The sequence below is a fragment of the Mchenga conophoros genome, linkage group LG15 (assembly GCF_057382185.1).
Source record: "Mchenga conophoros isolate Kocher_MC1m ecotype Shallow Benthic linkage group LG15, M_conophoros_male_GT1.1, whole genome shotgun sequence".
Taxonomy (NCBI): domain Eukaryota; kingdom Metazoa; phylum Chordata; class Actinopteri; order Cichliformes; family Cichlidae; genus Mchenga; species Mchenga conophoros.
The window spans coordinates 11,373,450-11,399,751 of NC_140540.1; the positions used below are offsets into that span (position 1 = coordinate 11,373,450).

General features: G+C 40.2%; 1 protein-coding gene across 5 annotated transcripts in view; it reads right to left on the bottom strand.

The window, feature by feature from the left end:
• The window catches only part of sash1a (SAM and SH3 domain containing 1a), a 166,944-nt gene that overhangs the window by 43,241 nt on the left and 97,401 nt on the right, over window positions 1-26,302 (bottom strand). The window contains exon 1 of one of the 5 annotated variants that reach the window (XM_085247955.1): window positions 6,034-6,663. The exons of the other annotated variants lie outside the window; for them this stretch is intronic. Within the exon in view, the coding sequence (XP_085104081.1) occupies window positions 6,034-6,141 (108 nt within the window). The 5' untranslated portion in view covers window positions 6,142-6,663. Of the gene's footprint in view, window positions 1-6,033; window positions 6,664-26,302 lie in introns of those variants that run through there. 5 annotated transcript variants of the gene reach the window in all.

Below are 26,302 nucleotides of genomic sequence, written 5' to 3' on the forward strand. Positions count from 1 at the left end.
GAGGATCCCAGTGGAAACACTCCCCAAGCAGACACATGTTTTCGCCTTCATTCCTCACATTGACTGAAAGCGCACACTCATTAGAGAATGCCAAAATGTTACAATCAGACATCAAGACTGTGCACATATATTTGCAACATCCAGATAGAAAGACTAATGCCCGTTTTAAAGTTGCACAAATCATTTTTTTAGACGACGACTCCAATTTATTTTTAAACAGTGATGGATTTTTCTTTTTTCTTTTTGCAGAAGAATTATTTACGTTTTCAAGTCTTTTGTCTCCACTTGCAGTACTATCTCTCAGCTGTGGACAGGTAAAGCTGCATATATTTTGATGTTTTCAGATAGACTGCTAAAACAGCCCCCCCCCCAAGCCCCGTGTGTGTGCAGAGATGACTGAGATTCCTGAGATTCACCAGTGGGATTACCTCATAGGCGCTCGACACAGCTGAACCTCGAGCCTTCACTTCCACCGTCACTTTGTACAGTGACACATTCACATGTTCTGTTGTATAATGACTCCAGATGCTTTTGGGTGAATCACAGCCTTAAGAAAAGGTAAACCAGCTGTTTTCTCATAATGGCTGGTCATGTCATCGCACGAACAAGTGCTTTGTCCACATTTTAGAGTAAATCTGTCAAAGTGGAAGTGAAAATGTGGTAGTATTGTTTGGAAATTTGGCAGGAGGGTAGGCATTGATGCTGGAAAAGGGATAGTCTGTGGATTACAAACCAGGGCAGCTGTTTGGTGAGAAGAGAATAAAACCGCTGTAATCTGATAACAGAGATCCTTCATTTGGTAAGAGACTCTAACGCATAAGTCATTATGTAACCTAAAACAAAACAGGCTCTGTTGGCAATAAGTCTCAAAAGATCCTTACTGTAAAACGCTTACTCTGAAGCCGCTTTACATGCGCACATATAGAACTATAAACACATCTAGTTTCATGACTGTGTGCCGATGTACGTGATGTAACAGCTACTCCACCCTCGATGTGAAGGAGGCCAACTCCCCATTTAAACTTGAACAATAGCAACAATAGTCGTACCAAAAACTCCACCCAAGCAAGAATGGGTGAGGTCGCTTGTATGAAATCAGAGTAAAGAGTGTGCAAGTGTCACAAAAGCTCATCATTCCATTACGATGGGTACTTCTAATTTCAAGATGAAAAATTTCCGTTTTGTTAAAAAAAAACAAAATTAACAAATCACTCGTTTGTGTGAAGACCACTGCAAATTAATGGCTGACATGTTGCGCCACCATCAAAATAGAAATTAACAGCGCTTATTAATGCTGAATGATTTGCGGTACCTAAAGTTCCTTTACAATTGCTTCAAAAGAGATGATTTACATCTATGGCAGAAATAAAAATGAAGTCAATATGTATTTCTACACAAATCACGTATAATCTGCTTTATTTTAGATATTAAAAAGTAAAGATATACATGCATATGCTTTGTATGCAAAGGTTGCACAGAGAAGGGAAACAGCATGAAGGTTTAGTAGCCTCGGGTCAATTGGCCATGGAATTCCTTGCATTCTTACTGACACAGGGTTCCTCTACAGACATTCAGAAAGTCAATTTGGAGAAGCATCACTTTAATCATGAGGCATGCCTGTGCGCTAAACTTCAGCAGCTTCAATTTCAGGCTCTTTTTTTTAAATCATGAATTTATTGCCAAAAAATAAAGTAATATAATTACAAAATATATATATTGACATGTACCCCCACTGTTACATTATGAAAATGAAACCAAGTAAGCGCTTTATACTCAAGTAACCAACATCAAGCACATATTAAATATAGTATTTTAAATTAAATATGATATAAATCTGGAGAGGAAATTCCCCAGGATTTAACACTTTTGCTTGAGCGTTTCATATAACAGAATACATAAAGGGCTGATCAGTCCTTTCAAAAGAGGCAGTGCACTGTTGAAGTGACAGTTTCTTTAAGAGGGAAAAGTCAAAACTATGTGAAAGGCACCCAATGAAGGTAATTCACACAACTAGCATGCAAGGCACTGATAACTTGCAACCTTGGGAACATCTGCTCAAAAGCGCTTTCTTGGTATATCGGTGACATGAGAAGAATATCTGCTAAGGCTGGAGCTTCACTCAGTTTATCTTCTTCACATCATGTTACAGAATATCTAAACAAAAGCTTGCTTGGTTTATTAGCTGAAGAAAAGCCAGTATATAATACGTAAAAAAAAATCAAATATTTTTGTTCTGTTTCAACCTTTAACGTCAAATTCCTCCATTTATCATACCGGTGTTTAGTTTTACATGGGCTGAATAGAAGTGTAGATGGTATTAACCATTGTTACAATCACACCCTTGTGTCTACCCATTTTGTGTGTTCGAGAACAATGACAATGGATGACAAAAGAGCCGTCTGATGTAATGCTAGAAGGTTAGCAGCGTGATCACTTTCACTTGCTAAGCAAACTCAGGACAGGACTGGCAGACTGAAACTGCTGCCAGCTGGGTTGCATTGTGGTGCACTGTACTAATGTTTTTATAAGTGAATCTCTTGAGTCACCAACACTAACAATACATCACCTCTCCAATAGTCCAAACATCATAAGATAAATTAGCCAGTTGTTACTACATCCATCAATCTACTTAGTTCCTCAAACGCCTCCATAAACTAATCCCGCCCTGCTTCTCTGGATTAATACCATTCTATTGGTAACAAATAACATGAAAGAGAACATGCCATCTGTTAACAGTATAACACAAAATATACATTTGACAAAAAACTATTTGATAAAAACATCACTGGGTGTTGCATCAGCCGGCTGCAATTCTTACAAATGTTAAAAGTGCTGCAGGTGAGCACGAAACAAATCCCCAAACCAGGAGACATCTGACTAAAAGTTGGCCTTCAGGCCAGTAGAGGAAGACTGTTAAGGAGGGTAAGGCCAGGGGCCACAACTCAGTCTTTTAGAGAGCTTCCTCAGGATATCCGTGGCTTGAGCAGAACAGTACTCTGCCATCGCAGCAGAGGAAACCTGCCAGATCTCCGAGTGACCTCAATAATGAGTCTGGTCAGGGAGGGGTAGCAAAGGAGAAGTGACCAGAGTTGGACTTGGCACCAATAGACTAAATCCAGCTATTATAGACTGTGTTGAGAACACTGTTGGCAAAGACAAACTGGCCCAGCTAACCATGCTTTAAGTGAAAGCAGACAACTGAAGGACATGCTGCCACTATGTATAAAATGCTATGTGGGAGGAAGCACCTAGGGGTCACATCATCTAGCCATATATTTCCCAGACACAATCAATAATCACGTCTCAAGAGCAGAATCACATTCTTAGGTTTAAAGATGGAGCACTGTCTCCTACATAATCAGTTTTCCAAATGGACAAACTACCACCCACACTGTGTAAAACACCACAAAACTCCTTTCAAAAGACAACAAGGACTCCCTGCAGGCAAATAAAATATTACCACGGCTGTGGATTCAGATGGCCTTTCAAGCAAAAAACAGAGGAGAAATTTCTGGAGAGAAGGAAAGAGGGAGTGACTGTCAGCTGTCCAGGTTAGTGAGCATACCTTCCTATACGGTGAGGGGGTACAATTGAAAGCTTGCCTTAGGCCACTGCATATCTGAAATCTCTGTTCTGTCTCTCCTCTACATAAGCAGCAGTGAAGCAGCAGTTATTCCAGTTAAAGTCAAATCCCACAGGATATTTCCCAAATGGGATCCAATGAAAAGGAACTGAAATCTAGACCGCCTCCGTACAAATTCATAAAGCACATTTGTGTTTAAACTCAGATTAATTTAAAAGCTAGTGAAGTTCTGTTCTGAGGGACACCCCCATATCTCCAGACGTGGGGCGGGCCAAGCAGAAGCAAATTCCCTTTTCAGACATGTGTAAATCCAACCACTTAAAACAATTCACAGCTCCTACGCCACACTGTCCTAAACTGCCTTTGAGTTTTAATTACTTCAAGAGCTATTTACTGAGCTTAAACCGCACATAAATGAATGGCTTTCTAAGGTATTCTTATTAAACACATTGCACCACACGTCACTGTGGATGGTTAACCTCAGAGACGGGAAAATATAAAGCAGATTGAAACCGCATTTGATTTACAGTTAAAGCATTATGAAAACCTATTTTCAAAGGACAAACACTTTGCTGTGGAGCATTTTGGTGTTTATCTGAACGGTTGCTTAAAGTTTAAGAGTACTTTCCAAGTTTGGTATGTGTGCTGAAACATACGGTAATCTGTGGAAGATGGAGAACAGTAAGAAGTCTGACCAGATCTTTATCATGATAGAAAACTATCTCTAAAGAGGTATTTAGGCCTGTTTCCACGTGCAAAGACCAAAGATCAGGCACATGTGCAACAGTGAGCTAAGTTGGGTCAACAAGCTAAGACCAAATCCCAATTCAAAGGGCAAGCTCTCAAGCAAAACAAAAGGCATTGAAATCCATAGTGGGTTGGTTATATATAGCATCCATTTTGCTGAAGGAGAGCGCGGTGTTCATTGTGTTCAGAATCTCACGATGTGTTTAGAGATATGAGCGTGAGCAAAGTGTTAAGCTCAAGGTTCCCCGTGAAATGATTTAGTTAAATGTTAACAATTTAGAAATGTTTTCCAATACGTAAAGAAACACTGTAGTTAAGTGCAGCATTCTAAACGAGCAGAAACTGAATCATGTAAGCAAATTAAACAAAAGCAAAGAAATACTGGCCTGGAATGAAGGGACATTTCTGTTTAAGTTTGCAGAACAAACAAAGTAATATCTCATAGCCCTACGCGCCAGATGTTATGTTATGTTCGTTCTTTTCTTTCATCACGGTCGTTAAATCAGTTATGGGCTTGCCGATTCTGCTAAAGACACTAGTTTTCAGAAGCTGGAGGAGGCCAATCTACATTCGTTCACATTTCTGAAATTTCTTGCACAGCAAAATAGGAAAATAAGATGATCTAAAACGACAAACTAATATGGGAAAAAACAGCAACAAAGCTGAGGTCAGTGACATTGGGTTGTTTCTTTGTTGTTCTTTTTCAGTGTCCTTCAGGCTGTTTCTTCATTAGATGGCCAACTACTTGGAATTCAAGGTAAAAAAAACAAAACAAAAACAACAATGTTGTCAAAAAAACAAAAAAACAAAAAAACAAAAAACTTTCCAAGGATAGGATTTTATTTTCACTGTTATCGTGTTTGAAGCAATCTGGGGGGGTGGGGGGGGGGGGGGGGAGACTTCAAAATGATGGTAAAACATTGGAGTGTATGCAATGCACTTTAGCAAAACTTGTTGCTTTTCCCTGTATGCGTGATTCCATTCAAGGTGAAAAAACCAACAAAAGAGAGCAGCCTATCAGACATATGCCTCCAGAGGCAATAAATCTAGATAAATTGCGTGGCTGGGAGCCAGGTCTAGTGTCAGCATTCTCCTTCCCCATATACACACAGTTCTGTACACCATACACACATCCTCAGTATCAGACCAAAGGGACTCCAGTGTCAATAGATAACAGATCTATTACATCCCATGTAGGCAGTAAAATAAAGAATGCATTGAAAGCCACACAAAACATTGCTTCAGGAATTTGGTTTCCTCAACACAGAACAACTCTGAAGTGATAACGATTTCAAAGCATAAACCTGTAACATACACTAAACTTCACTTGAATGAGATAACAGCAGTTTACAAAGACAACAGGAATCTCAAAACTATATAACCCATAAAGGGTAACTTTTCGGTGCATAACACACCACACACAATCAACTCCTGTTTGCTTTGATCTCGGACTGACTTGGCTGTATGAGCTCATCATTGGCAGCCTAGAGCCAACTCCAGTAGAATACAAGGCTACACGCAGAGCACCGATGGATTTGGAACATGGGCCTGTTGGAGAGAGCTGATGCGTAATTTGCATACGCCTATAATTCGGCGAAACAAACACTCATTTCGCAATACAAGTGTTAAAGGAAACAATTTCAGTTAGTTGGGAGTCTGTGATGTCAACCAATTATCACGTCACCCCTCCCCCCCAAACTTACCAGCATCCCCATAACGTCCGACCACAGTTGGGAGAAACTGTCGGAAGCAGCAGCGCTATCTGCCTGAGGCTCATCGGAAGGCGCACCGGTCCCCTGATCACCTTCCATAATGTTAGAAAACTTTGTTCAGAGTCACACCAGTATTTTGTAGCTTGCTTCCAAGCCCACAGGCAGGAACCTTAATCCCCAGCAGTAAACAAGATATCGGTGCCAAGGCTGTTTCACAGACAGTTGCCCTTGACGCACTGGTGAAATGCTCCAGCATTGCTTGGCACGATTTGAAGTTTAGTGCGCAAACTGCGTCCCGACATGTTTAGCAAAACTCCGAGAGAGAGACCAAAGGTAAAGAAAGTCGGCCTTGAATTATGTAAACCCACACCCGGTCATTCGTCTGAAAACTCTCAAGCGCGGTGTCCCCTGCTCCACAGTCTGCAATGCACGGATCCGGTGCCCCAGGGTATAAACCAAACCCCACAACTGAGGAAGAAGAAGTCGTCGAAATGGGGCAAAAGTTTCCGAAAAGTTCACAAAATCCCCCAGTAAGTGTCACAAAACTTTCAACACTGCAACAGAGAGCACACTCAATCGTATTTCCATTAAAAATTCGAGTGAGAGAACGCCCGGAACACACAGCAAAGCCTCCAAACAAGGCGCCTCCCCCTCTCTTCACCCCTGCTCCTCTCACTCCCTCACTCTCCTTCCCCCTACACACCCCTCCCAGCATCAGGAGTACAATGTCCCGGAATTAGCGCACACTAGTGACCAATTATTCACATGATCGATACATTTTTCCCTCCAAATGAGTCTGTTGCATTTGATTGAGTAACCAACTTCACTGTAACCTTAAAAACAGACTTTGTTTAACCCTCCCCTCAAATTTCAATCATCTGCTAGTCACTGACAACTTTGCAATGCCCAGTTAATAATCATTTTTATCTGTCTATTGCTTTCTGTGAATATATTTGAATCTAGACTTTAGAGTTTTGCTAAAACTGAGTTCATTTAAGGGATTCTGTCAGAGAAATCGCTTTAATCACATGCTGACATGCCTTCCACCAATACATCTCTGCAGCCTAGTGAATAGGGAACGTGAACAAAGCACATTCTCCACACAATTGTTAGAAAAACAAAAAAGCCTATGGGAAAAAAATGTTTTTAAGAGGTTCATGCATGTGGTGCCCTATGCCCTCGTAAATCTGTACAAAACGCTGGACAATGACACCGAAACACTAGACTTTTATTGAACCATAAGATTCTAACTTGATTTACATATAGTCCAACAGCTATGTGATTTTTTTTTTCTTTTTTTGTGCCGCAGATGCTATTTGAATAAAAGTGGGAGAGAGATACTTTATGCATAAGCATGAAATTGCACAGCTACCCTGTCTGATCAGCTGTTTGTTATGCTCTACCAGCAGGCAGGCTTCTCTTTTGTAATGAAGTCCTGAAACACTCTGGCTCTCCCTGTTGTTGTCAAGAGCATATTTTCTATGAGCAGCTACAGCTGCCAGAAATAACGGAAATTAAGAGTAAAATTGAAATTTTCAGTTCACACTAAGCTCCAATCCCTGTAGTTTCAAGTCAGCATAAAATGCTGCCTTAGCTGCTGTTTACCACATAACTCTGCCACACCAGGACAAATTTATTCAAAAGCAGCATAACCAAAGATGAGATAGCAGACAGAAAATTTGTCAACCCCACAATCTTTTGCGCAAACATGAAAACAGTTACACAATAATCCATAAAGCTGCAGTTTTGCTTCGAGAACTGCTGTCAATTATGCAAAAGGCTCCCAGATTTTACTTTGTTTATAAGCTGTTTATTACATATCAGTAAGGCCTTCCCCAAACTGCAGTGTCTTCTTTTAATCATCATATCATTATCAAAAAACAGTTGAGACTGTGGTCCTTGAAAGTGATTAAAAGCAGCAGATACAAAAAAAGAGGATGTCAAGATGTTGATAAGCAGGTCATCTACCAACTGGAAGGTTGGCAGTTCAATTCCTGGCTCAGATAGCCTGCATGTTGAAATATCCTTGGACTAGATACTAAACCACAAGTTGTCCGTGATGTATCCATCAGAGTTGGTGTGTGAATGTTCGGCAAAGAGCTTAGGCATGGAAAAAAGTAACTGTATGAATGTTTGTGTGAAAGGGTGAAAGAGGCTTGTGATAAGAAAGCACTTTTGGTGCTCAAACTGAGTAGAAAAGTGATATATAAGTAGAGTCCATTCAAGTCCACAGGATTAAGACTAAAGGTCTGTTACACAAGATTAAAAAGTAATCTGTGAAATGATTTCAGTCTAGACTAAAATGTTGGACTCCACAACACAGCACTGTTTGTGTAGCTAAAAAAAAGAATTTGATTTTGCTGCTCTTCTGGGACTGTTAATTCCTTTATATACAATATCGCGGTTTTAAATTTGTGTCGGTGAGCAATGGCTTTGGATGAGTGGCAGCTGCTCAACAGTGTCCTGCTTACAGTCTAAACACACAGAACACACGTTCAAACAAGAGCAGCTTTGTTGGATGACATGCTGAAAGTGCGGGGCTCTGCACTACTGACTCGTATTTGTAACCTTGGGGTGGCAGCAGCAGCAGCAAGTGGCAGGACTACTAGTGTTTATAATGGCATTGCGTCATTGCTCTGCCCATCAGCTCTCCTTTGTTGCTACAGAATGCTAACTATGTTTGATTTGTAGGTGTGATTTCAGAGCACCACCCTGATTTCCCTATTATTTTCAGTTGGATTGAGCTCTTTGGAGTCATGCCCTTAAACACACAGACACACAAGCGCACATATCGCTCAGTATGTACAAACACATGCTGGAACTCCCTTTACTCAAAGACAAGAAAGTGTGACCCCCACCTGGAGTTGCTGCAAACAGAGGGGTCAAACTATTAATGAGAGGAGGGCATCTGTTGACTTATCAAACACTGCTGGTGTGTTGTCTCTGTGTGTAGCTGCCGAGTTTTACTCTTTTCACACTAACCACTAATTCAAGGTGTCATGTTGCCAGACAAGAGGAAATAAAACTTACTTCGCAGATGCTAATTGCACATGTTAACAGTCTTTTCTCTCTCGACAGGCTCTTTGGAAAAGATTCAGAGTGAACATTTGGTCAGAAATGAGGATAAAATGTGTAACATATGAACGTGCAGAGGATACACCTGCAAGCAATTCACGGTGGAAATCTGTTGAGAGGAATGGAAGAATGTATTTGATGGTTCTCAAAATATATAGATGGCTCCGTCAGGAAAAGGGTGATGTCATGAACATAAATTGCTCAGATAGCATATTTTGAACAGACCTCTTGAAAGCCTTGGGGCTTGACTGTGATTGATCGGTGTCAATTGCTGTACTTATGTCGACATCTTCCCCGTCTTTCATCTTTTCCCATGTTTTAATTCTCAGTAATAATCATTTTAATATCTTATTAAACCTCATTTTAATATTATTTTCTGATCCTGGTGAATTGTGGCACAGTTAGAAAATTGCACCGTCACTAGGATTTAATTTACATTAGGAATCCTGAAACTCAGTTCTTCATGTGTGTGAGATTATTTGCTGATTGTTTGCTTATTAGCAGAAGCTGGTCAGGGCTAATAGTCTGACAACTAAAACACTGCCTAAAATGTTTACTTTCCAAATAAGAAATACCCTTATTCGTGCTTTGTACTCTATAAACTGCCCCAAATTACCTTCAATTAAAGCATGATTAGGGCTTAGAACTAGACATTGTGATGAGAATGGGACCAATACTGCTAAAAAAGTTCCACTTTCTGGAAAGAGAATCACGTGTCCTGCAGCTATCAATACAGGCATGAATTGAGAGACTCATATACAAAAGTTCTCATTCGCCATGGTGAAAAACAGACAGCATGTCTAAACAAACTCACAGGAGATGAGAGGAATCATTGCGACTCGGCTGAAAGTACGTAACTGTAATAAGTACAGAACTGCTGAAAAGTCGAGGTTAAGATAGGTCATCGCTTTTTCACTTTCAACACAGAGTTGTTAGGATTCCTCAGTGGAGTGATGAAGAGAGGAATAAGGGATGGAGACGGCAGCTCTAAGGAAGGAATGAAGATAGACAAAAAAAGAATGCATATCATGTTAAAGCAAAGCAGGGCTGGACCTCCGCTGATAGCGAGTGTGACCCTTCCTGGAGGTCACTAGACCTCGGGGCTTTAAAAATAGCTCCACAGGGAGTCACAAACCCCACTGGCAGGGTGGGGACAGATGTTCATAAATATGGTGGAAAGACATTAAGGCCACCATACTTGAGTGATACCACAGATGACAAAATAATAATTACATGTATATTCTGTTAGATCAAAAAGAATATGATTACTCAGTTTACAGCTTTCATCTTTTCAGAATTAAAGGTATAAATCAGTAAAAGTCTGGTGACATTTTGTTAGTTTTGCCCTTCTAAAACAGGCTGGAACGCATAAAAATCAGCTCTTCATAAAGCAATTAGTGGAGCCGACAGGATGACATCCAGTCCTGTTATACGAGCATGACATGACTCATCACCTCTTCTCACCCTGCACTGCTATATTTTCCTCCTTTGTTCAAGTTAACGTATTTAAGTTTACACTCAAAGCTAATTGGATCCAAAGTCTTGAACCCTTATCCCTTAGCTCTCAGGCTGCTTTCTCTTGATAAATAATTGGGATCAAGATTTTCGCATCATTAATTCTTCTTAGTCGATGGGTCAAAGGCCTGACAGTCCCTTGGCATTTTCTGTGAGCTGTTCAGAATGTGAACGTTTGCCTTTCCTATTTATCGGTGTGTGTGTGTGTGTGTGTGTGTGTGTGTGTGTGTGTGTGTGTGTGTGTGTGTGTGTGTGTGTGTGTGCATATACATGCATGCTTATGTGCATTTCAATGTACAAAAAAAAAAAAATGTGTGCGTGAGATGAACAGAGAGGCAGGCCAGCCCCAGTGTGCTTCACATGCGCGTGAGAGTTATCATGCAGACATGCGATAACTCCCACACAGACCCAATTAGCATGACAACTAATTACTGTTTCCTTGGTCCCCTCCCTCAGCTAAGCTAACTCATTAAATTAAATCAACACTCTGGTCTGAAAACAATGCTTTGAGGGAGTAATAATGATCGCCTGCCACTTGCTATTTATGTGTTCTAGGTATTACTTTTCATAGGGCGGTCAACCATAACACTGGAGCCTTTTGAAAGCTGAGAAAATGTTAGCTTCAAATATCAACACAGGAATTACCTCTGGGCTAGAGTGAGGCAGAAAGCAGAAAGAAAGAGGATGACAGCTGAGAGTGTGTGAAATAAGCACACCGAGTGATATGCATGGGCAACAGGGAGAATACTGAGAACAACAACAAACAGATATAGAAAAAAAAAAAAAAGGAGATGGTCTGCCTGGGGTATGAGGCGCATGTGATAACCAGCTGTGCATAGCATTGAGCACACTGGAAAAAAAAAAAAAAACTTCTCAGAAGACTCATACAGTGTCTGGTATGTCAGTAAAAACAGTCTGGATAGTGCTGTCAAAAAAATGCCAACTCTGTACACACAGATCCTACTGGATAATATTATGTGCTTTAATGAGATGCAGGAATTCAGGGAAAAGGAGAAAGTTTGTGTCACTGAGATGTGGAAAGAAGAAAAAGTCTGGAATGAAGCAGGAAGTTCTCAGTGTTACAACATGACCTTCTAACACTGTTGATAAAAAAGGAAAAAAAGACAAAGCATTTTCTTTGGAATCGCTCTTGGTGCTCATTTTTCCCCCTCCTCATGTTTCATTTAAGGGAATTAAGTTGTAAGACTCCCGCCACTTAAGCATGCATACCACTGAAAATGTCTACACGATAAATAATATCACCGATGGCCACATGCATATGCGAGTAGCATTCGCAAGTCTTCATCCATGCTTTCAGTAATGCACTTGCAATTGCAGGCCCCTTTATTGTGCTTTGTGTAATATAAAAACAAAGCATATTTCCGCTAAGCCCCGGATTCCCACATTCTCCATGCAGTGCAAGCCTCTGTGGCCATGTGGTAGCTGATTAAGTTACGCCATTGTGCGTGTGTGACTGAGATTCCAGCGCGTTTTAATCAGGCCCGACTGAAAGGACAGATGTTGTTTTTGATGTGAGCGAATTCCAAAAGGTACAAGCAGCACAGAGCAGCCGGTGTTTAGCGTGCGTGAGCTTAGTGATCATTTGGATGTATGTATGTGGGAAAGACTAAAGGCCATGGAAGAAGAGTGTGCTGCATCTGTGTCAAAATGGTGTCCGCAGGAGTGCTGGGAAAAAAGTAAGCTAGCTTGTTTGAGTCCACGGGTGCAGGTGGAGGCGACGGGCTGGTCTCGCTAGAGATGGAGGTCATGAAGCTCGGCCGGCAGCTGCGTCGGTGTCAGGGTGGCACTGCCAGGGTGACTGCTAATGTCCAGTGAGTCATCTCACTCTGTGTACTGGGGGTCTGCACTAGATGCACTGCGACAGGCTAGTTTTAGAGAATGGGAGAAATCCAGAACTGAACACAAAGTCCCACAAAAGAAATTATACTTGTGCTGACGTATCACTATGCAAATATATACATGTACACAAATGATTAAAATTAAATAACTTTAGAATAAACATTTTCAGCAAATATTTTCATCAGTGCAGTTTTATAATAAATTATACTAGACTGATATGAGTACAGCCACAGGGTGTCATTCACTGTCTACATGGATGCTTGTTAACTGTTATCTGGTGGGCAACTACTTTAACGTCTATAATGTGTATAATGAATTGAGGCAAAATAAAAAGGACGTTTCATTAAATATAAATACTTTGACATGATTTTTTGAAATTGAATTCCTCACATTTGTTAGATTTATTAAAACTTAAAAAAAAACAACTTTCACCCTCTTCATATTCTTCCACGTGCCTTTATGCGAGAGTGAATATGGGACATAGTGGGTCCCCCTGCTGTTGCCTTATATATTTACAAGCCACAGTGCGCATGCCCTCCTCGCCCTCTCCTCCATGCAAGACACTGGACTGTTAAATGCTCTTGCACATATTTTTATGTCAAATCAGCCAGGCTGCCATATGTTAGCCTCAAAGCTAGATACAGTAAAAATAGGCTTGGCCCCCAATGTTATTAATGACCATGTGTGCTGTGAACACGCTGCATAATTATCCCCTGCAGTTTTATCCAAAAATCAGTTTTATAGTACTGGCTTCAGGTTTATGGGACTCAAATACACACTGAGGAGCAGAGACATGCATGCACACTGAAGCTTACGCAACCAGAGAGGGGAAACGATAACATAGCTTTTCCTTTACTATACAAATCCAAATGCTAACAAGACAGTAGCCAGTGGGGCTCAATAAAGATTTCATGGGTCTGTCTCTGCTGTGTTTCTCTGCCCAAGTACTCTCACCTGTTGTTGCATCTGATGTTAGTGAGAATTTAAACACCACAGGAAGAACAAATATTGGTCCAACATTCAATTACTGAGCACTGCCTGCAGTGAAATAGATACTTCTTTAAAATCTGGGCTGTAAAAACTAGGTGTGTATTATTTAGAGAGCCCATTTCATGGACCTTTTTCACAGCAACCACTCTGACATGAATTAGGGGAGATGGGAGTTACAAATGAAGGTTCAGGTCCATTTAGATGTGAGCCTTCATTAATGTGACTGGTAATTCTTGCATTTAGTGAGTATTTCATGGCAAAGCAGCTGATGTGAAAAAGGCCTGTTAGTGGAAACTAGAAGACAGAACATTCAGGTCCTGCAGGAGCACAGAGAGACGGCGCTTTTATGTGTATGGCGCGGAGAAGAGTTCCTGTTCTAGAGATGCCACATTATCCCTGGCACGCACGCACGCACGCACGCACGCACGCACGCGCACACACACACACACACACACACACACACACACACACACACACACACACACACACACTAACTGTCAAAATAAGAAGCAGCACGCAATCTGCAAATCAAATCTAAAATACCTCAAGCCCAGATTTATCATCTTTTCAGTTAGCTATGCATCACAAGCATTTACAGCTTCCTTCACTATCCCTCTAGATTTATATCACTTTGCAAGCAGCAAACAGAGATGGCTGACATTTGGTTATGTATTAGATGTTATAATAACTTGTTAGTCAGCCAGCTCCAGGCTGCTGTGGTACACCCTTTTGTAATTACTGTCAGCATTCACGCAGCCATCATATATCTCACACGCACACAACCCGCAGCACACGATCTGTCACACATATTTGGCCATTTGCACATTAAAGGAAAATAAACAGCCATGTTGAAATACATGCTGACTCGCACTGGTGGATGGATATCAAAACCTCAGCGCAGAGTGCTTTTCAACACAAACATGTGCCCTAATGCTCTCTGCTGTTAAAGTCTTACTGGTAAAGATATTGGTATGCACTCGACCAGTACCACAGTTGAATATTTTCCCAAGACTAATATTTAATTTCAGGAGTCAAAAATGGAAAAAATAAAAATTTTTTTGTTCCCTCGCTTGTGTGACAAAACCTCTATTTAAACAGAGATAATGGGATTTAAAACCTCTGCTGCTTTGCTCACAATCTGATTCATTTTCTTATGTTTTCAATTTTCAAACTGAATAATTCAACTATAAACACTTTATTACCACATTTATTTCTCAGTATTAAATCACAAATTCTCTCAATAAACTACATAGAAATACATTTTTAGATTTTTCTTGCTAATAAGATAGACATGAAATCTGAGAAAAGGAGAACAAAACTACTGTTTAATAATAGATTAAATTACAGATGGGCACAAATTAAAAACCTTAAGCTTCAAAGCCCACAGTCCATTGGCTCTGTTAAGTTAAGCAGGGCTTTGCTGGTATGGTTTGGATCCATTTGTCCCCTTAAACGAAAGGATTGAAGGAAAGCTTCTCTACCAAGATGACAATGTCCACATTCATAGAGCTTAACTAGTAAGTGAATAGTTTTGTCAAATGAAAGTGATGTGAATCAGATGCTGTGGCTTTTTGCAGTCCCCCTGGTCTCCATGGATACTGAACACCTTCTGGAGATTTGGACGGTGCTCTCTGCTACCATAATCAAAACACCCAATGAGGGGATATGTTTTGAAAGAATGGAGTTAATCCCTCCAGTAAGAGTTTCCGAAATTTGGAGAGTCGGTTCCACGACCACTGAAGCCGTTGTCGCATTGTGGCTCAACACCTCAAAGTGACTTGGTAGATGTTTTTCCATTAATTTCGATGTTTCGTTAAGTGACCATAAACTAATAATCTACTAGTGTGAAAAGTTATAAACCGTGGCCTCTGTTCTTCAGAGTAAATGTGTAATTCTGTACACCTCACTTGCTTTCCACATTTAACTGTGGTCTGACAGCATGTACAGTATGTGGATTGGTTAGAGCACATTACATAAGACATCCCCACTGACACCAGCGGCTAGTTCGGTTAGCAGTCTATACTTCACCACAGCGCTTTCACATTTCCTTTCCAACATTTTCTGAGTCCTACTTGTCGTTTGTCTTTCCACTGTCCATTTATATTTCCTTATGCATCCTGGTGGGACATCGAGGTTTATGCTTGCACATGTATGTGTTTCAAGCAACCAGTATCTCAAATAAAGAGACTTAACGGCTGACATGAACATCAGAATTTAAAGTGGATTTTTGTGTAGATACACTTTGATGTTTAATTTAATAATCACAATTTGAGCAACATAATTCCATTTTCTTACGAAGCAGCATAGTTGATTGTCAAGCAGGATAATCACTATACCAACTGTTTAAAAAAAAAAAAAAAAGAGAAAAAAAGACTTCTCTTTGTCTAAGAGTAACATGTAGCAGTTTCAATCCGTCTCTGTCTGTCTGGCTGTCTACTCAAAACTCAACCACACAACACACAAACATAATGCAAACTCAGCTCAACCACTGCAGCCCTCCACTTTCACAGGAATTTCCCCCTATTTCGGCCCAGAGGATCCTGCTTACACCGACAAAATATGAACCCAGTGGCAGCATTGAGCCACAAAAAACACAAAACAAAACATGTATATTTTCCCAATGACTTAAAGGGGTTCACATGGTGATGTACAAAGCACTGGTCAAACTTGTGGATTTTGCTGTCAAGCAAGTACTTTCAATGCTCACAGACACAGTTTTCCTGTTCTCAGTAATCTGCTTCTGTTCAGTAAAGCCTTTAGTTTCAAAACTGTAAAGCGATGTGGGTGTTTTTAACCATTTTTCAAAGTATATGAATGGACTTCACTGGATGTAACATTAAGGATGCCTCTATACAAGTGCTGATATCATAAATAAGTTTTTGTTATAGAAACATACCGATACCTTTAGTACGTTTTTGAAATCCATTGCCAAATACTCCCAATTAAAAACGGGGTGTCTACAAAAATCTTTAGGAAAAATTGACAAATCTCAATTTCACCTCTATATTTTCACCTTGCCAACAAACATGCCAACATCCGAGCCACCTTCTCATCTTTGTGTATAGCGCATAGAGATGCATGGCAGGAATTAGTTCTTTTCAAAATCCCCCTTTCCCTTCTGCCATCTATAACCATAATTATTCCATAAATCACTACAACCAATAATTGAAAAACACAACTGTCACCTTTGCTGCCTGAATGTTTTTAAACCACATTTTTGTTCTGTAGCTGCCTCATTGAAACAAAACCTCTGAGATGGTAAAGTGACTTAGGTTACCATAGTGATGGCCCGATGTTTGGCAAACCTGTGTTGATGCTCGTTTCGACCTGACGAGACCTCATTATGGGCTGGTGGGGAGTCCTATCTGAAATCTCTGGCCCAGACGGTCACTCAGACCTAATTAAACACACCTTTCTAAATCTGACTCGATTCCTTCGTCACTCTCCGTTATCCAAGTCCCTGCAGATCTAATCAGCGTGCAACCTGCCAACTTACAAACACAAACAGCAAGAACAAAAACCCCACATCCACGGTAATAAATGACACAAACGAAACAGTCGGTGGTCATTAGCTTTGTGGCTTAAATGGTTGTCCTTCCTGTCTGGGTTAGAGGCCAGCCAATGCACCAGTAAAAGGCCTGCTCCTTTGCCCACTCTCCCTTCTGGAAGAGCGAATCTTCTCTGAAGCCAACACAACTCAGCGGGACCAGAAGCAGGATAAAGGTTAAGAACCCCATGGAGATAAAATTCATGTCGGTTAAAGTAGAGGTTTGGCTACAGATTAATTTGCCTCGAGTAAAGACATGTTTCTAATAATAGTTGCTGCTTTTGAATAGATAGTAGGTTTCCTTACTGATAAGTAAAATATGCTATAAAAAGAAACAGGCAATCCAAAAATGGGACAGTTATTAGTTTTTAAGTGATTTTGTTATTAATAATATTTTCATTATTTTTATTATCACCAAAAAATGTTTCCTGTAAAGGTGCCATGATCAAAACTTGGCCCATATTTGCGGAAAGGGGGGGGGGGGGGGGGGGGGGGGGGGGGAAGAAAGAAGAAACCCTGGTCGATCTAGTAGGTTTCAAAATATGTAGAAGCAAGATAAAGAATGTGGCAAGGCACTGATGGTCAGAGGGATGAGATCCCCCGGGGGACATCCAAACACACATATATGCGCTCACAGGAGGCCTGAGTTGGCAAAGACATTTTCTGCCGCAGGGTTTGGTTCTGAGCCCATGCTGGCTAAAAAGAGATCCATACCCTGTGGCGCTTACCTGGCATTTAGCCGAGACCACTCTTTGATTATACAGAATTTTGTTTCTTGCACCGTGTTGTCAGTTTCTAGAACATTTAAACAAAACAAAACATACCAACCATACCATACCAAAACAAAACTTCATACCACTCTGTTTTTGATCAGTTGTATAAACCTAGAAGTAGTTCGATATAAAAATGGACACACCAAGAGGCAAATGACATGAAATATCATTACCAAATCCCAATCCAAAGGCACACACATGTGAGCACATATGCTCAAACAGTGACACCTCAGTTTTAATTATTTTCTCTCCCTTGCTTTCCTTATACACACAATTTTTCCTCTTCGTGTCAAAGCCTGGAATATATTGAAGGACAGCTGCAAGATGATCTGATCCAGATGATCTCAAAGGAAAAAAAAAAACAAAACCCCAAAACATAAGCACACATGGTCTATAAAGCACAGACCTGACGTGAGCAAAAGAAAAAAAGAAAAGTAAAAATGATGGCTTAGAAACTTATGTTGTTTTTTTCCTTTAATTTGTCATCTGGCTCATTTTGTCTTGTGACCACAGATAAATAAACTCCAACTTCATTCAGGTAATTCACATGTCACTATAATTAGAAATAAATGAGCCATGTTGAGGTATCTCTGTTCTCCAGGTACCACAGAGTAAATTGCCGACTGGCTCTTGTATACCTCACCCTGCTCTCTAGATTCAACTGTGGTCTGAAAACATGTAGTGCATGTGGATTGGTCAGAGCACATTAAGCACTCCTACTGACATCAAGAGCCTTGACCACAGCTAATTTAACTCCTTTGATTTCCTTCTTAGTTGCATGTGATTCCTACCACCGTCCTCTGACAATTATATCGCTTTATGGCATCACATTTACACATATACATCTATGTGTTGTCTGAAAAAAACAAACAAAAAAGAGCATAACTTAACATTTTAGGTAACAAAACAACCTCTTATTTTGGACTTAATTGCTGTGTGTTTCAGTCTGTAAAATATATTTCGCTTGAATGGCAGTATGTGATGCCCCAAAACCTGCATACATCCTACTGCATTAATGGTGCCTTCACAGATGGGCAAGTCACCAATGCCATGTGTGTGAATGCACCTCCATGTCAACACAGATGCTGAACAAGCTGGATGGTCCCTCTCCTGTTTACGCACTATTGTACAGATATTATTATTTCAACTAGTTTAAAATTGTAATTACACAGTTGGTTTCATAAAAGACTGGGCGATAAAACACACACACACAGAAACGTAAACCTTTTCTAACCTTAAAATGTGGGGCATCAAATTTAAAATGAGCATATACTTATTTTATTTAGCATTAAAGTTTGATATGTTGTGTTTGAAATTCAGTAAATATGGGGTAGAATGTATAGCACAGCAAACAACCTATAAATACTATAATTTATTATGATACAAAATATAAGCATAATGAAATGCAAGGTTTTTCCACTAATTACCAAATTAAGAGGCCACCAAATAATATAACAGCATACATATGTACCTGGTGACAAAACATTTACTTTAGTTACTGAGACAAACAATTTAAGCATGCATGGTACTTACACTATATGGGTGTTAAATATCTAAAGGAACAGATTTACTCACAGAAACAGGAAAAGAAGGAAAAGATCTCCAAGGATAAAATCAGAAGTGCCCAACACTGCACTTTACTTTAACTGGAGCTGGAACAAAGTCTGCTTCGATTTTCTCCAACGTTTAGCTCAGTCATAACCTCAGCTAGACGTCTGATTCAGTCTGTTTATGCACGCAAATGACTGGCATTAGAAACCCATGGACATGTGGTGGAAACATGTTTACAGCTGTGGCCTCGGTTTGGGCTATGATGTAATGGCAAAGAGAAAGGTGGGGAAAAGTTTGCCTTTGTCCGTGACTTGAAAATAGGGACGTTTTTGGTAAACCATGATGAGAGCAAACGATTTAAATAGGAACGTAAATAGAAAACATTGATTGAGAAGTGGATAGAACAAAACGGGGAGGTTAAAAGAGGATGTTTCATGGGTCCAGGGGGTAGGAAGGACCAAGGTAGGACAACACACAGCTGGAGCAACAGCTCCCCCTGGGGCAAAGCACTGATAATGCTTTAGAATTTCTAGGTCAAGTTACGTTGAGCCATACAATTAGCCATGAGAATAAACCACTGAGAACTGAATAACATCAATATATTCCATGTCCTCCTGAGAAAGCTTGGGCTCTGGCATTCAAGTGTCTATTATTTTCACATGTTCAGTTCAATTCAATTTTATTTATACAGGGCCAAATCACAACAACAGTTGCCTTAAGGCGCTTTATATTGTAAGGTAAAGAACCTACATAATAGGTTAATAATAATACAAGGAAAACAGAGAAAACTCCAACAATCATATGACTCCCTGTGAGCACGTGCTTTGGCGATAGCAGGAAGGAAAAACTCCCTTTTAACAGGAACCTCCAGTGGAAGAACCAGGGGGGAAATCAAAGGCTCTGCCTCCCATTCTACTTTTAAATACTCTAGAAACCACAAATAAGCTCACAGTCTGAAAGTGAAGAGCTCTAATGGAGTGAAATGGCACTATAAGGTCATTAAGATAAGATTGGGCCTGATTATTCAAGACCTTGTATGTGAGGAGCAGGATTTTAAATTTGATTCTGGATTTAACAGGGAGCCCGTGAAAAGAAGCCAATAAAGGAGAAATGTACGCTTCTCTACAGCACCATGTCAGTGCTTTAGGTGACATGCACTGACATGGACTAAAAATGTAGATGCTGACTGTAGATGTGAATCTAAACTAGCATCTGCATGATGTGTTGGGCCAAGCCCTGTCCATAGAAGCCCCACCCGGAACCCACAGGACCCAAGGCATCCAGTGCCAGCGTCCTATGCCAGATCCCACAAAAGGCCCCATACCCCAAAGGGTAGGCTGTTTTGACAGCATACAGGGCAAGTACATGATATTTGTAGTTTCTGCACATCATAAGTTCAAAATAATAGCGCCTAATTTTTTTGTGGAAATTGGGTTGTACTGATTTGTACTTTCCTCTGTTCTCGCCACACTCTCAACATACTGTTTTATGCGTTTACCAGCCAGCAGCCATTACACACCCACCTTCGAATGACACATCAATCAAGGCAAATGCAAACACGATAAATAATTCACCCATTGATTCATTAGTGGCAGTTGATCCCTCGATGTTTCATAGTTCACGACTCATTCACACACCAACAGGTTCATGAGCACACGTGTGCTTGCAAATGAGCACAGGCACCGTGTACTTGGCTTAGAAAACACACACACAGTATGCGGTTCACGAATGCGGTTGGTACTCTTGTGATCATTTTTCCCATTCATGCCTGGTAACACAGCTGTCCTAGGAAGAGGCAACCATTCATTTATGAACTGACTGTTGCTTGAATCAAGAGCAAAGCCTGGACTGTAGTTCAGCAATCTGGACAGAAAACCACTCTGGAGGGAGGGCGCAAGCTGTGTTCACATGCTAGATGTCACCGCAGTGATGCAGCTGGTGTGTTTAAAAGCAGGAGGACGTAATGGGTTTAAATATCCGATAACAATATGTGTACGCCAACAACAGCCCACAACATAGGCATAGATGATGAGGTTACTACCACTAAAAAGGCAATGGGATGCGTGCAGGTCTCAAAATAAGGTTCATCAGTATAACTACTAGGTTTACTTACAGGAAATGCTTTCATTATTATTTAAATTACAGCACACAAAACGGATCTTTTCAAAACACTCTCACAAATGCATGGAAAATCTGCATTGCATACACTAAATAATGCTCTCTGGTATTTATTTTACACATTAGTACTACCGAAATTCACTAAAATTTAGCAAGAGTCATCAAGCATGGATTGGATAGACATGCAAAGAATGTTTGCTGCACATGTAAAAAAAAAGTTACATTTGAGTTGGAATATTTTTCTTGTTACCAACTTTAAATAAACATAAAATCACAAAAAAAAAGGTTGCCAAGTAGAAAGTCTCGTGCAATTTTTGATATTTTGCAGTGAATCACAGATAAATGGAAAGAACATTTATCAGTTTCACACATTAATCTCTCGAAGAAGAATGCGGTGATGAGCACAAGAGAAAGACTGATTTTCTCAAAGAAAACTGCTCTCTTCAATAACTCAACATTTCCAAAGCTTACTCCCAGCCTTTTTGAAGTGTTTTTATACCGTACAGTGAGAGAACTAATACGCTGTCACTGTTTAAACCACATTAGCAATATGACCAATGCCACTTACAAATTTTAAGCAGTAAAAAAAAATGGAGTACTGATATATTGGCCAATATATTTCTGATAGACGAACCCATTTATACACATGCTCTGTCACAGATATACTATGAAGGCTAAAGCCTGTGATCATTGTTTACCAGTTTTCCTGCAATACATTTCACAAACTAGTTAGCATCAAGACATCCTTTGGCTCGCTCTGATACATACTCTGCTGCATGTGCTAACAGTGCTAAGAGTATTGTAAACAATAGAGTCTGAGTGAAACTATGTAATGAGACCGTTTCAAGTAATGCAGTTTAGTTGTGACCAAACAAAATATGTTCATACAGTTTATTATATGAAGACATATCTGCTAATAATATTTTCCAGCTTGTATATTAGTCTGGCTTTACAGTGTTAGGATGTATAAAGCATATAAACATGGACGTGACTCATTTTAAGCCAGTTCATCATATTTTAACTATCAGTTCAATTGCTGATTAATTGCTTCCCGAGATAAAATTCTCACTTTTGGGAAGCTGGGGGGGAGAGACTGCATGCTTCTTACTGCACTACAAGACTTTAAAACTAACTGACACAAAAGGAGTCGGTAAAAGGAAAAACGAAACATTTTAGAGAAAAAAAAATATTGTCAAAGGAATGGCTTTTCCCCACTAGGCAGTAACAGTTAATTTGCCTATTCCTCTTCTATGTACTCTCAGCATTGGCTTTGGGAGTAGGGCTTTCTTGTGTGCATGTCAGAGCTCTTTGCCATGTTGGATGCTGGTGATTTCTGATGCCTGTGAAGGATCAGAAGGAGGGGCTTCGGGGGGTCGGCAAAGCTGTAGTGTGAGAAAGTTCTGAAGGCGAACACTGGCTGCAGCTGATATGAGTCTCCCGGGACTTCCCCTCTGCTGAGGTCATTCCTCGCACTCCAACACTCGTACATCACTGCTGACATCACCACTGATCCTTGCCAAACCGTTGCCACAGGCAACACAAACAGGAAAAAGCATGTGTGTGTGTGAACGCTTGTTGTTAAATAAGACCATTAAACTCCAATGGTGTACTGAGTGACGAATGATGTGTTTTACACAATCGTGCAAAAAAGCCTATCATCCATAAAAAATAAAAAAAAACATTTAATATATTTCAATATTAGCTCTGATCCAAATGCCTGCAGCTGTTCTGCGTGTTTATTATAGGTGAAATCTGTATTAAATACACATTATGAAAATAGCTGTGCAATTCTTTTCAAGAAAAGACTGTGCTTTTCATTAAAACATGATGTTAACATGTGTTTAATGTGTCTCTGCATGTTTGCCTTTGTGTTGGTACATCTATGTGTGTGAGTGTGCGTGTATGCCTGCCGCCTTTCCTGCACCCCCTGCTGTGCCAGTCAATGCTTAGACTCTTGGGAAGTGAGGCGGCAGTGCCAGCAGTAATCAGAACTCTTTGTATCCACACACAGGGGCGAGCTATAATCAGGGAATGTTCTTTAAACAATAATAGCTGTAATCCTCTCATCTCAATATGATGTGTAACCTGCTCAAAACTTGGATTTTTGCAGGCGATTTATACCTGGCCTCCACCTTGTTTCAAAATAGATTTAATGAGCTTTCAAAGCCAGCTTTCATAATAATTGCTGAACCATAGAATTACAGCAGCCAGAGCTACAGAAGAAAAAATGACAGGGTGGAAGAATAGCGATAATCTTCAGGGATAAGCTCAGCAATGCACAGCCCTTTGAAGAATACCTACAGAGAATCAAGCGTGCAGGACCCTCTGAGTATATGCAACTACCACGTGTATGCATACCCACAAATTCTTTTGATAGTAATATATACTATAGATGTATTCAATGTGACAACTAATAAAACTGATGGTCGATGCAGTGACTTCTGATTCCTTCACTCATTATATGCCTAAAACAAAGACTTCAGTGTTGGTTATTAGCAAAATTTTAATTAAATTTGCCAGGACTCATTCAGACAGAAGCATGCGTGCACACACACACGTGCACAAACACACACAGATATCTTGTTCCAGATGAAAGACGAAACTGGCACAAAAAAAAAAAAAAAAAAAAAGATACGACTGATTGAATTTTTGGAAAAAATACAAATGGGGGGAAAAGAATCTACCTGCAAATCTTCTGCTTCACAGACTGTAGAATAAACTATTGTGGCAAAGCTGCAAGCACACCAAAAAGCAATTAGGCTGTAAAATGAAGAGATTTTTTAGCAGATTGCAGATTACTTGCAACGATAAAGACATTTGGTTTGCTACATAAATGCCCGGTCAGTCTACACAGAGTATTAGCATCATTCGTATACCTTCTGAAAAACAATTAAGGTGAAAAACAGAGTTTAGTTTAAATTCTATTACCTCTCTTGCACGCAGCATAATTATTATTGCTAAGCATAATATTAAACATACATACATGTGTCACTTTGAACATATTTGCCTTTATTATAAGACTGTCACAAGTACTAGTCAGGGAGCAGATTACTTTGGACATCAGCTGTGAAGCTCTGTGTGCAGCCATTGGTCTGTCATTAGACCCTGCCACAGTTGTATTCATGGGAAGAAAAACAAAGACTGCGTGAAATCCAAAAAATAAATTCAGGAATGTCTAACAAGTGATTGAGTGCCTCTCTGCAAGCAGCTGCAGCAAAGAATGCCTAAAGTCACAAAGTTCATCCATATTGTTTGTAAACTGGAAAATTTACTAAAATTATTTATAATTATTTAACTGTAGACATAAAACACTACAACACAGTACCACAACATGCAAGTAGTAATGTGTGCACTTTACACATGTGCGCACACATGTATATAGCAAACATATCCTCCTCTACTAATAAGAGATTTGCCAAAGTGAAGTTACTCTGGCAAATCTCTCATTTAAGGCCACAGAAAGTGTGATGTATTGCACATGAGCCGAGATAAGAGCAGAACCAAACTCGAGTTCTACTCTTATTTGATGGTTGCCATGTAGCCTACTTTCGCCCATCCACCCGTCTGAATATCTGAAGACCTACTGATATGCTCAACCAGATTTGGCTGGTTTGAATAAAACACAAAGAATGCAAATAACCTTTATGTTCGCTTCCAGTACTTTGGTTTCTCCTTGTATTTATCCACACTGACTTTATCATTATCCATTTAGTCCCTTTTTGTCAGTTTCTTTGACATCAGTCAGTTTTTTTGGTCTTGTTCCATAAATATGAGAAAGATCGTTGTACACGATGCACTGACACCACTGCTGAATGAATGTTATTACACAGACCAAAACAAATCAGGGCTTTTTAACGCAGCTCAACACATGTCACTTTTCTCCTGGCTGATTGTTGGTTGGCACACAGACAGTGCGATGTAGTGTCACTTGTGCCAAGTGACACTACATCATTGGCTGTAGCCCTCAGTCCGCTTAGTGACATCATGATGTAAAACATACACACTTGGTCGACATCCACTACCACAGTATAAGAACTATACGGATTACAAAGCCAAAACAGGGCCACTTTTCCAGTCCATCACTGTTATGCTGTATATGTTTTATATATCAAAACATGCTTACTATGAAAAGCAAAAACTCATACACCCTAAAATTATAGTATTCACAGTGATGTCAAGTCACAAAGAGAAGCTATTCACACTGTAAACCCATTCAGCAGTGACCTCAGTCTTACTCATGCCACCTGCACTGTAACATCATCCCTCTTGCCTATATTTCGCACAATGATGCAGGCTTGACTAAAGGCCATAAGTAATATGAAAAGTAGCGATACGGGCAGACGCAGACCAGCTGCACTGACAGAGGGAGATGGCTGAATTACACATGCACATATGGCAGAAACTGCATAGTCAAACAATTCCTGGGAGGCTGTGGAGGAAATAACTGCTCGTGTTTTATCAATGTCCCCAATCTTTACCTCCCCCAATCGTGTGTGCTGCACAGAATCCGCTAAAGCAGATGTAAGGGGGACGTTTACCCCTTTAAATCATCGTGCATTCACGCAGCCTCGCCTGTTGCCTAATATTAATAATCAGCATACACCTGTTGCCATGGCACATGGCTCTGCCCTGGTATGGATAAACAGGTGAAGGTTGACCAGCTTTGGCAGAACATTGCAACAGTTGGCCTGCACGGCTTCTTCTGGCAGATATATATATATTTTTTTTACTTCCAATTTCAATCCAGGAAACTGATTTAATTTCAAGTATAGCTTAGCAATGGGCTAATGAGCTGGAAGGCAGTAGAGTAAAGAGACCGAGAGGGAAAAGG